Raw genomic sequence first — 12,688 nt, forward strand, 5'->3', positions numbered from 1 at the left:
TATAATAAATAATTATTTTTTACGAACACTCATCAATTGAATAATATATAAATATTCAATTGACTAACACACACCTATTAAATGGAATAACTCACAATTATTCATTAGGTAATATAGCACGTGAAAAAATTAAATAAAAATAAATTAAATTATGTTGTAATATATTGTAATGATAGTGTATTTATATTGTAAGTATAATGCATTTATGTTGTACCTATATTTCATTATAAAAGTAATAATTTTAAAAATATTTATTCATACTCTATTGGTATTAACACATCGTATTAATATATTAACAACATTTATTTAGTGTTTTGAAATTATTTAATAATTTTTGTATATATATATAAACTACGTGAATTCAAATTAGTATTTTATTTTATTTCAGAAATTATTTATATAGGTATGTTGTGAAATATGATATGATCATACAAATTATCATTTTTATAAAAAAAATTCATAAATTTCTTAATTATGTTTTATTGTAATGTATTGTAATGTAAGTGTATTTATATTGTAATTATAACATATTTTTGTTGTACCTGTATTTTATAATAAAAGTAATAATCTTGAGGATCACCTTTTATACCTTATTAATATTCAACATATCAAATATATTAACATCATCCACTCGATGCATTGAAAAAAAAATATATATGAAAATTTATAAATAAAAAAAAACACTATGCAAAGGAAAAAAATCATATAAATTTTTTAAAATTATTTTATTATAAAAATAAAAAAATGATTAAACATTTTCTATCATTTTCTTATTCTTTTTAGATAATCTGAATGAAAAATTAAACATTTTATCATTCTTAAATTTCAAAATCATAATTTGTCAATTTAACATATATATATATATATATATATATATATATATGAAAAAAATCATCATTTTTATTATATAATTATAAAACTTATTTTTTTCTTCATAAAATTAAAAATTAGAATAAAAATAAAAAAGGAAAAAAAACAATAAATGATATTTTGAAAATATTTTTTAAAAGTATTTTTGTTTTAAATAGTAAATTTAAATAACAAATTATATATAATTGTAAGGGTTAAATCCAAAATTTTGATTTAAAATATAAATATCAATAATTACAATAAATGTGGGACCCATGTACCATAAATGTATTGACAAATCAAGTGAAGTGCTTTAAATGCTTTGAATTTTAAAAGTTTTAGTTAAAGGGCAGTTTTGGTATATTAAGCTTATTAAAGTCCTCCCCAAGAATTATTAAAAGATACCACCCTTTTTAGTAATTGTTCTTCCCAGCCTACCCTTTTGGATAATTCTCCCTTTTATATATACTTTAATTTTAATAAGGTAATTTAACATATGGTTAGATCCCGAGACATGGGTAACCGATCCTATGATAAGGAGTGCGGCATTTGGATGGGCCGAATCGGAAATTACAATCTCCAACCGGGTCGGGATTCAATCAGACAGAACATTCATACTGTAGTGGCACGACAGCAATTCGGACAAAGAATAAGGTGAATTACTTATTTGCCACTAACCCTAAGGTTTCTCTCATTTCTCATTTCAACTCCGTACATATTGGAAGAAGAGTGAGCGGTGGTCTCTCTCGGCGACCTTCACGGGTTAAGGTTTTTTTTCTTAACTCTTATTTGATCTCTCGTCTCCTTGGATCTAGTATTGCATCTATGTTTGGTTCCCGAGAAAGGGGAAGAAAAAGAAAATTTTGAATTTTTGTTGTGTCGCAGAAAAGTGGGTCAACCAAGCTAGACTTGCTTGTATTAGTCTGTGATGACTTAAGATTCTAGCCTCGGGTGTGCTTGTGAAAATTAATGATTTGGAGCTCTGTTTTTATTTTTATTTTTAAATGATTTTCATCTACTGTGCAACTAAACTGAGGATTGCTTTGAATAGCGGATCATGGTTTTTTCTTTTTCTTTTTTGCTTCAATCATCATTTCATAGCTTCTGTTTGGTTGCTGAGAAAACAAAGGAAAAGAAAGGGAAGGAAAAGTCTTGAATCTTGTATCTTGTGTTGCTTTTGTTTTATTCGAGAAAGTGAACAACTGAACTTAGCTAAACCGTTTTTGTTACTCGCAGTTGACTGAGGATTAGTGTGTATAGTTATGATTTGGAGATGGAAGTGGTTAGCTAGTAGTGATAATTGATTTATTACTTAATGTTAGGCGAAATGTTACGATCCTGATGTTGTATGCATATTTGGGACTACAATGGGATTAGAATGTGCGTCGTGCTTTTAATTTGGTAGATCTGCTTGATAGAAATAGCTTGATGTGATATTTCATTTTCATCTCTATTTTGAAAATTTTTGTAATGAAAATTAACCTTTTAAGTTTATGTTCCAGAATTGCATTGGTTTTCAGAAAATTAAAAAACTGGTCTCAACAAAGGCAAATAGCAGATTTAATGGGCCTAGTTGAATTGAGGTTTTTGTTTCCTCAAGATCAAGATAAGCAAAAATCTGGTAATAAAAGATCTTGTTATCAAAATCTTATGGCTGAAGTTGTCTAGGTTTAGATATTCATTTGAAAAACGGTTACTATCTTCCTTGGGACAGGAAAAGGCACCATGTGAATGAAATTTTTTTCCAAACCACCCATGGCTGTGTACAAGTTTCTGTTAAATACGCTGAATTACATTCATTTTCTTTTTCCTAGAGACCGTCCTTTGCATTTCCTCTTGTATAATGTGGGAATTTTCCTTTATAGGTCACTGTTCTTAGTTTCAAACATGGCGGATGGATCACAGCATTCGTCAATATTTCAGAAAATAAATGGGCAGTCTTATCTCTTTTCTACATTGTCGCCTAATTTGCAGTCCAGAAATACCAGTGTACACAGTCTGAGCAGTGCCTATGTGAATGGAGGTTTGCAGACTTCTTTGCTGCCAGCAGGCAGTGGCAATGGCCTGGCCCTTGTATCACCCTTGTCTCCCATCTTTGCTCATGCTCCTGCGGAGAAAGGTGCAAAAGGTTTTATGATTGATTTCCTCATGGGAGGAGTTTCTGCTGCAGTCTCCAAGTCAGCTGCTGCACCAATTGAGCGAGTTAAGCTCTTGATTCAGAATCAGGATGAGATGATTAAGGCTGGCAGGTTGTCTGAACCATACAAGGGAATTACTGACTGCTTTGCCAGAACTATTAAGGATGAAGGTGTCATTTCCCTTTGGAGAGGCAACACTGCTAATGTTATTAGATATTTCCCCACTCAGGTCACTTTCCTTTCCCTTCATGTTTGTTAGTCCTGCATTTTTATCTTCCTTTTTTTCCTGTTGCTGATGAAAGTGTAAATACATATTTTTTAGTATGGAAAGGAAAAAAAGTATTCTTCCACAAATTACTCCCCCTGAAAGCACCTAAAGCTACCCACTATCAATATTTAAATTTTGATTTTTCCCCCTTTTTTGGGCTGCAAGCCAAGAGATGAGGTTTTATATGGTAGCCTTTTTGATCTATCATTTAGTAGAAACATCAGACACTGAGATTAACAAAGAGGGTTAAATGTGGCCTTTGTTACTTGTGTGTATGTATATATGGTTTTTCTGTTTTTTTATCCTCTAATTATTCTTCTTAAATATATACACACACATATATGGTTTTTCTGTTCTTGTATCATCTAGTTATCCTTCTTAAATATTTAAGTTGTTGTATGTACCCCAGGCCCTGAACTTCGCTTTCAAGGATTACTTCAAGAGACTCTTCAACTTCAAGAAAGACAGGGATGGCTACTGGAAATGGTTTGCTGGGAACTTGGCATCAGGTGGTGCTGCTGGTGCTTCTTCTCTTCTATTTGTTTATTCCCTAGATTATGCCCGTACACGTTTGGCCAATGATGCTAAGGCTGCTAAAAAGGGTGGTGAAAGGCAATTTAATGGTTTGATTGATGTGTACAAGAAAACCATCAAATCTGATGGCATTGCGGGGCTTTATCGTGGATTCAACATCTCATGTGTTGGAATTATAGTGTACCGTGGGCTCTATTTTGGAATGTATGATTCACTGAAACCTGTGGTCCTGGTTGGTGAGATGCAGGTATGTGAAATTATGGGGACCAGAACCCTTAGATCATATCACATCCCTTCCCAGAGGACCCGCCCTCATTTGTTCTATATTCGTTATCTTTGCTTTACAGTTCTGTTTACTATGAGAAGAAAAATGTGGAACTTGCATAATATTGCATTATATTGGTCTTTGTTATTCGGTCTATCTCAGCCAGTTGGACTATTTAAAGCATCAAGTGAACCAATATTATTAGAATTGGCCACTGAACCAGAAATATCTGAATTTATTTCTTCTGCATGAACTAGAAAATCTGGTTTTTATGTATTGCATGGTATAATCGTTATTTTCTAGGCAGGCTATTCATTACTGTCAAGACTGTATTTGGTGTATGCAGGATAGTTTCTTGGCTAGTTTCTTGCTGGGATGGGGAATCACAATTGGTGCAGGATTGGCTTCTTACCCAATTGATACAGTGCGTAGAAGGATGATGATGACCTCAGGAGAAGCTGTCAAATACAAGAGCTCTTTCGATGCATTCTCACAGATCCTGAAGAATGAAGGTGCTAAATCACTCTTTAAAGGCGCCGGTGCAAACATCCTGCGTGCTGTTGCAGGTGCTGGTGTGCTTGCTGGTTATGATAAGTTGCAGCTCCTTGTACTTGGCAAGAAATATGGATCCGGTGGTGGCGGCTAAGGTGACTACAGTTGTTGGTTATGGTTGATGATGACGATGGAGTGTGATGAATGTTTAGGTTCTCTTTCCTTTCAAGTCTCAATAATTTTGGTGGAACACACAGAGTCTCTTATATTTTCCCGGTACTGGCGAATTGATATTAGCATTTATAGTTCCAAAACTCCTATTTCAATTTTTAACTGTTATCTGTGCTTGAACTTGAAGGTGTTGTTGATCTTAATGGTTCTTTTGGTGAGAGAATAGTTAAAGGAGTTTACCCACAACTATTTAGTCTGTGATGTATTGGTACGCAAAGTTTGTTGTGTGTTTCAAATATGTCATCTGTGATATCTTGTGGAGCACTTTTTCCTCTTTTCTTTTACTTCATCACTTAGAGCTTGATTCGTAAAGTACCAACACGTCTTTGGTAAACAGAATTGCATAGAATATTCTTCAATTTATCCTCTGAAAGATATTTGCTTCCTAGACCCAGAGAAAGAAAGCAGACCCACCATGATATCCTCACCCAAAATACCCTGTTGTGGGCATCTGTGATGTTTAGACACTTTTTTAACTCTTGCAGAGCCCCTGAAGAAAGAGTCTTCCAAACATAGTGGGGGAGGGGCAGGTTTTGCTGTTTGGTTTTGGTTGTGGGTTGCTGGTTTGAAGCTATTTTTCACACTATCCATTTCTATGGAAATAAAATGCAGATAAATGTATGATGATGAGCCTCACCAAACAATTCCATTTTGTTTCTGAATACCAATCTTTAGTCTTATTATGTCTTATGCTAATCATACAGTTCTTGAAAAGGCATTAGTTTGTTTGCCTCTAGAACTCTGTTAGAATACATGTCAATCCCTTAAAACTGAAGAAATCCCTCCTGCCCAGGGGATTTGTAACTGTCTCTCTCCAGCTCCACTTCAAACCACACTGAAAACTACATGGAAGGAGGTAAGTCTTTATCGTGCGCATCAGTCTAAAGCTGCCATCTGCCATCTGCGACTAGCCTTCAAATATACACTGCCTTCAAACTCCATCTCTATATCTGAGTGCTAGGGTTGATGCGAATCTAAAGATCCTAAGCACCCAAAAAACATAAGTGAATGAAAAGCAATGTCGAGGGACAAGGTTATCAACACAGTTCTCCTATTTGTAACGGTTAACTGTCACTGTAAACAGGTCATTTTCCTTTGGATAATGGCATCTAGAGACTGTAGAAGAGGTCGGTGGTCTTACTGGGCATGGATTACTTGATTAAGTAGAGGACTGAACATTTGGATTGAAAGGGAAACAACTCCTACAAAAACCAACAGGCTCAGTGTTTTATTATCATAAACTGAAGCAATGGCTTCATCTTCTTCTTCCATGGCAACCCATTTCTTAATCCTCCTGCTCCTACAATTTTCTTTCTTATTCAACAATCTGGCTGCAAAACATGGCAGCCCTGCTACCCGTCATCACCGTGCCCACAACCGCCCTCACAACCACTCCCCCACATCAAACCCCAGACTTCAACAAGCTTACATTGCCCTCCAAGCATGGAAGCGCGTAATCTACTCTGACCCCAACAAATTCACCTCCAACTGGGTTGGTCCCTCGGTCTGCAGCTACAAGGGTGTGTACTGCACAACAGCTCTAGATGACCCCAAAATCAAAGTTGTCGCTGGTATTGACCTCAATCTTGCGAACATAGCCGGCTCCCTCCCTGATGAGCTCGGTCTCCTGACCGACCTGGCCCTGCTCCATCTAAACTCCAACCGCTTCTGTGGAATCATCCCAGAAACCTTTGCCAACCTCACTCTCCTATTTGAGCTTGATATCAGCAACAACAGATTTGTTGGCCCCTTCCCTTCAGTTGTGGTCTCTCTTCCTACCCTGAAATTTCTCGACATTCGCTTCAATGAATTCGAGGGGGCATTGCCTCCTGATGTTTTCAACAGAGGCCTTGATGCAATCTTTGTTAATAACAACCTCTTCAGTTCAGTAATACCATCAACTTTCGGCACGAGCTCGGCTTCTGTAGTGGTATTTGCCAACAACAAATTTGGAGGTTGCCTGCCTCCAAGTATTGCAAATTTTGCAGATACCTTAGAGGAGCTTTTATTGTTCAACACCAGCTTGTCAGGTTGTTTGCCACAGGAAATCGGTTTCCTATACAAACTGAGGGTGCTGGATGTGAGCTTCAACAAGGTAGTAGGCACCATACCCTACAGCCTTGCAGGATTAGCTCACTTGGAGCAACTGGTCTTAGGCCACAACATGATGACTGGGAACATACCTGAGGGGATTTGCATTCTCCCAAATTTGATGAACTTCACATTCTCTTACAACTTCTTCTGCGAGGAGGAGGGCATTTGCCAGAACCTGACATCAAATGGGATCAAGTATGACGATCGGAGAAACTGTTTGCCGGATAAACCACTTCAGAGGAGCAAGAAGCAATGTGAGGCTGTATACAAACACCCTGTTGACTGCCTTGAGCACCACTGCAGTGGAGGTGGTGGTGGTACAGGAGCTGCTGTTGCTCCAATGCATGCAGCATCATCTCTGGCTTCACCTCCCACCCATTCCTAGTTGTATCCAAACCCTCCAACTAGAGTCTTCAACACCTTTTGCTCAAAATAAAAGTCCAATCTTGGGGACAAGAGATCTTGTGAATAATAATGAAGTTTGTTCATGTACATTAATCCAAGAGAAGATCATGTGTTGTTCCATAACTCCAATAATAAAACTACATATGTTAGCTTGGGTTGTAATAAACCAGAGCATCGATCCAGCTGAGACAAATTGGAATTTGAATTTTTAAGAATCTGAAACTTGGCCAACAATTCCTCAAGTCAAAGAGCAACCCCAAAAATAGCATGTGGTCACAATTACTACCTGAAGAATGACTCTAAAGATAGCATGTGGTAGGTGGGGTGACAGTCAAAGTAACCCTAAAGAAACAAAAAAGTTAGGTCAGGTTTTGATTATCATCTGAACAGGAATTTAAAAGGATATGTGATAAGTTGCAATGCGGATACTAACTAAAAAGGTGATCAAAAATCAAACCTAAAAATAATATGAAATATGTAAGCTTCAACTATGTCATAATTTTAGAAATATTCCGAGTGTTTGTTTTTTTTTTTTAACTTAATTTTAAATATAACTTAAAACTAAATATTGTTTAATAGTAAAAAGTAAAAAAAACAAAAAAAACCAATATATTATTTTTTCCATTTAGAAAAAGTCAAATATTTTTTTCTATTTAATAAAACAATTTATAATAAATCATGAAAAAAAAACAAATAACTTAAAGTTTAAAAACAAATTGTTTTCAACAAAAAGTTAAAAAAACAAACACGCTCTTAATTTAGTGATAAATTTGTTATGATTCAATATGGTGAGTAATTTTAAACTTTAATTATTATAAACATAATATATCCAATTAAAATTTTGATATACAAAAAAAGGCTTAACATTTTATAAAAAATCATCAAAAACATTCAAAGGAAATTTTCAAAAGAGTTAAAAATAGTAATAAAATAAATCACTTGTTATTTTTCATTGATTTTAATGATATATATATTTGTAAAAAAATCTTAATTTTTTTATATAACTAAATATAAATTAATTGAAAGTGATGAAATCTTTTATTGAAAATTTTCTATGATATGTTAATCGTCATTAACACCTCATGTAAAATATAAGTAATTAATTACAATTTGATTGGTATTATTTCTAATCTATTTGTCAAACCATGCTATCTTCTATAGTTTAAACTAAACATAAATTCTCTTTATATGAATAATTAGATAAAATTTTATCAAAAATTAAATAGTATATAATTTAATGCAATTATATAGTTTAGTTATAAATTAGTCTTAATTTAATTAAATTTCAAAAATAAAAAATTTAAAAAATTTTAAGATTGAAAGAATTATAGGTTGAGAAACTTATTTAATATATTATTAACACTTATTTAATAAATTTTGTGAAATATTTTATTTCTTTTCTAAATTTTACTGAAATTTTAACACGTCATTCTTTTGTAAAAAAAAAGACTAAGAAATTGAATACCTACAAAATTCATTTGAAAGATAAACTATAATAATCTTCAAACCAAACTTTGTAACATCTTTAAGAAAATTTGACATGATCGACTATATATTACAAATATATTTTTTAACTAAACAATGTGTTGTTTTATTTACTTCCTTAAAAATATAAAAACAATTGTAAATATTTAAATCTCGATATAACTTCCAAATATCATTCATTAATAAGTAATAACATAATAAAACTAGGAATATTACTTTTTCTTATAACAATCGATTACTATTTTTTGAGTCGCTTTTAATCTCTAGGTTTAAGAGTTCATTATTCTTGGCAATTAACATGTCACCTCTTACAATCATACATTTTTGGAATAAATATTAAAACATTGCATATTGTCTATATTCCGAAATTTTAATAAATCATTAACACACAACCTCTAAAAGAGTGGCTTGATATCACCAAAAATAATTGAAAAAATACATCTTATTATAGAATTAGGAACAACAAACAAAATTATGACTTATAATCATGGTTAATATTTATAAAAACTAAAAATATTAATGTTTTCTATTTTAAAAAAATAGTAAAAGTAAAATGATTGGATGACAAAGAATTGTGATAATGCATAGTATCAACTTTTCGTTGCATTTAATCATCAAATGTTATCAAATAAGAATAAAAAGTCCTAAAAGTGCATAAGATAATTTGGAAAAAAATGCAAAGTTTTATAAGTTAATAAAAAGTTCATTATTTCTCTTTCAACATAGTTTTATTATTATTATTATTATAAATATTTATATTAAGACTATTATTTTTAATGTTAATGTTATTATTGTTATGATTTGTTTTTATTAGAAATTTTTAGCATTTTCTACCACAATCATGAAATATTTATCATACATTCATACATGTTAATATGATTGACCATGCCTTATTAAATATGAGATTTTTCCCTCTTTTAATAGGCACAAATTATGCATTAAAAGGTTGTCAAACATGAGATACAAGTTTTTAATCTTAAACCAAAATTGTTGAATGGAGTTTCCAAATCTCTAATACTCAATTTATTCATTGAAATTGAAAAATGGGTATCTAAAGAAAGTATTCAAAGTCTTTAGAAATGGATGGTAGGAAGAAATAGGATGAATACTAACATGTTAAATAAGGTTATCATTCATAAAATAAAATAAAAAAATTGTATGCTTCTTATTCAAATTCCAACAAAATGGAAATTGCAAGAATATTAATTTTATAATAATTTATATTTTAACACATATAATTATAGATTATATAACTATTGTAATATATATATATCTATTTTTTTTTTGGCCATTCTTATAAAATAGGAAATCCCTTATTTAAACCAAGATATTATATCATATTTCATATTTGGTTGATAATCGGATAGATAAAATAAGTTATCACATCACTTATCTTATTTAATATTAAACCAAAGATAGGATATAATAAGTATTGGGATATATTATCCACATTTTTTTTTAATTTTATCCCTTTTACATGAGATATGTCAATCTCATGCTAAGATATGAGATATACATATCTCATGTATCAAAAATTTATTTTTCAGTAATTTTATTTTTTATTTTTTAATACACTTGTTTTCTAAAATAATTTTTTTATTATAAATTAAATTTTGATTAAAAAAGAAAAAAAATTAAAAAATATTTATAATACAATATTAATATATGATATATAAAAATTATTTTTATATATATTAAATGATATAATATTAAAAAAAAATTATTTGTAAAATTCACATATTTCAATCATGAATATTGTTAAACATAACAAAAATTCCATTTTTTCAAATAGAAAATATTTGAATGTGATATAACTTTTATTTTAAACATTGAAAATAATATATATATATTTCATATTATTTTTTATTTATTTCAAAAATTAAATATAGATGTAAAAATGGGATAAGATACTTTACATCATATCCATAAGACATGTGTATCCAAGGATATCATATCTCACCAACCAAATATGCCCTAAACCCTAAATCCTAAAACCCTATACCCCAAACCCCAAACCCCAAACCCCAAACCCTAAATCCTAAACCTTAAACACTAAACCCCAAACCCAAACCCTAAAACCCTAAAACCCTAAAACCCTAAACCCCAAACCCTAAAACCCTAAAACCCCAAACCCTAAACCCTCTACACCCTAAACATTAAACCCCCTAAAAACCCGAAACCATAAATCCTAAAAACCCTCACTAGATATGTAGCTAAATGCTCCATCAAGAGGGAGAGAGTTTATCTCTACAAATTTTGGCGAGGATACTTTGGTACACTAGTGGAAGATACCAAGGATTTTGAGTAACAATAGAGCAGACACTATATTAATCAAATATACAAAGTTGTGAATATAAGTCCTCCAAAGCTGAACCAATGAAAAATGAGAAGGTTAGACACAATTAACAACAATCATACTATTGGGATTGAGCTTCAAAAAGCAATACATGATGTAACAAAACTAGACTTAACTATCCCCTTACTATCCTTTTGGTATATTGACATTGATTTGAGCATTCAACTCATGTCACTTACATTGTACATGACTTGAGTGCATTAGGAGTTGCATAGAAGATACAAGTCATGAGTTTTTTGTAAGTAGATAAGTTGTCCACAATCGGTTCATGGATTTGGACAATCCAATATAAATTATAGTGCATCACCTCCTAATTGGAGGAATGACTTGTCTTGGCCGTTGGGATGAGTTTCCTATGGTGAGTGCACTAATATATGTGATGCACATTGGATAAAACTTATTATGAATCATGATGCAAGACTATCAATTTTCATGATTCATCAACCTACTATACTACATGAACGCTCAACCTTGAGAGGATATTAAGTTAGTGCAAAAATCAAAAAGAGGCTTTGAACTATGAGTGAGACCCTAAAGTGGTCACATATCCAAGGATATCATATCCCATTAGAAATCATATCTTAGGACATTTATATCATATCATATTTTATCTTATCAATTAAACACACCCTAAGCTCCAAACCTTATACTCCAAACCCCAAGCCCCAAACACTAAACCTTAATCCCTAAACCCTAAAACATAAATCCCAAATCTTAAACCCTAAACCCCAAATCCTAAATTCCAAACCCTAAACCGTAAACCTAAACTTGAAACTTTGAACCCTAAACCCTAAAACCCTAAATCCTAAACCTCCTACAAACCCTAAACCCCTTAAAAACCTTAAACCTTAAATCCTAAAAACCCTCACTAGATATTTAGCTAAACGCTACATCAAGAGGGAGAGAGTTTATCTCTACAAATTTTGGTGAGGATACTTTGGTACATTAATGGAAGATACCAAAGATTTTGAGTAACAACAAAGTAAACAATGTATTAATCAAAGATACAAAGAATTTAAGTACACTTAGGTAACCACTGAATAATAAACTAATGGATGAATTGTGAATATAAATCCTCTAAAGTTGAACCAGTGGTAAACAAAGAGGTTAGACACAATTAACAACAATCATATTATTGAGATTGAGCCTCAAAAAGTAAGACATGATGTAACAAAGTTAAACTTAACTATCCCCTTGCTATCTCTTTGGTATATTGACAGTGTTTCAAGCATTCAGTTCATGTCTCTTACATTGTACATGACTTGGATGCATTAAGAGTTGCACAAAAGATACAAATCATGGGTTCTTTGTAAGTAGACAAGTTGTCCATAGTCAATTCATGGATTTGGACAATTTAATAGAGAATGTAGTGCATCACCTTTTAATTAAAGAGATGACTTGTCTTGGCTGTCAAGATGGGTTTCACATGAGTGCACTAGTAAATTTAAATACAAAAGGTTTTTTCCTATAGTGTTGTTGATAAAAGCCTTATTGAAGTGTGCTTTTATAAAAATCACTCTCTAACTTCGGATTACATTTTCATCATCCAATCACAACATATAGAGTAAAAT

General features: G+C 31.9%; 2 protein-coding genes across 3 annotated transcripts; both read left to right on the plus strand.

The window, feature by feature from the left end:
• Nucleotides 1–1,414: 1,414 nt before the first annotated feature.
• Nucleotides 1,415–5,041, plus strand: LOC100262663 (ADP,ATP carrier protein 3, mitochondrial). Of its 2 annotated transcripts, none has more exons than XM_010658690.3 (4): nt 1,415–1,617; nt 2,715–3,216; nt 3,665–4,036; nt 4,401–5,041. In XM_010658690.3, the coding sequence occupies exons 2-4, from the start codon at nt 2,737–2,739 to the stop codon at nt 4,698–4,700; spliced, it is 1,152 nt and encodes a 383-aa protein (XP_010656992.1). In that variant the 5' UTR covers nt 1,415–1,617; nt 2,715–2,736; the 3' UTR covers nt 4,701–5,041. The 2 variants fall into 2 exon arrangements, with proteins under 2 accessions (XP_010656992.1, XP_059597233.1); XM_059741250.1 differs by having other exon boundaries at nt 1,603–1,738.
• Nucleotides 5,042–5,346: 305 nt separating this feature from the next.
• Nucleotides 5,347–7,436, plus strand: LOC104880817 (leucine-rich repeat extensin-like protein 4). The gene has a single exon (XM_010658689.3). It carries the CDS (start codon nt 6,027–6,029, stop codon nt 7,254–7,256), a length of 1,230 nt encoding a protein of 409 aa, XP_010656991.1. The 5' UTR covers nt 5,347–6,026; the 3' UTR covers nt 7,257–7,436.
• The last annotated feature ends 5,252 nt before the right edge of the window (nt 7,437–12,688 follow it).

Source organism: Vitis vinifera, chromosome 12 (assembly GCF_030704535.1).
Source record: "Vitis vinifera cultivar Pinot Noir 40024 chromosome 12, ASM3070453v1".
NCBI classification, from domain to species: Eukaryota; Viridiplantae; Streptophyta; class Magnoliopsida; order Vitales; family Vitaceae; genus Vitis; species Vitis vinifera.

Bases quoted from the DNA above. Each gene is read 5' to 3' on its own strand.
- LOC100262663 (XM_010658690.3), top strand. From the start codon at position 2,737: ATGGCGGATGGATCACAGCATTCGTCAATATTTCAGAAAATAAATGGG. The intron at 3,217-3,664 runs GTCACTTTCCTT...TATGTACCCCAG, and splicing joins TTAGATATTTCCCCACTCAG to GCCCTGAACTTCGCTTTCAA. The intron at 4,037-4,400 runs GTATGTGAAATT...TGGTGTATGCAG, and splicing joins TCCTGGTTGGTGAGATGCAG to GATAGTTTCTTGGCTAGTTT.
- LOC104880817 (XM_010658689.3), top strand. From the start codon at position 6,027: ATGGCTTCATCTTCTTCTTCCATGGCAACCCATTTCTTAATCCTCCTG.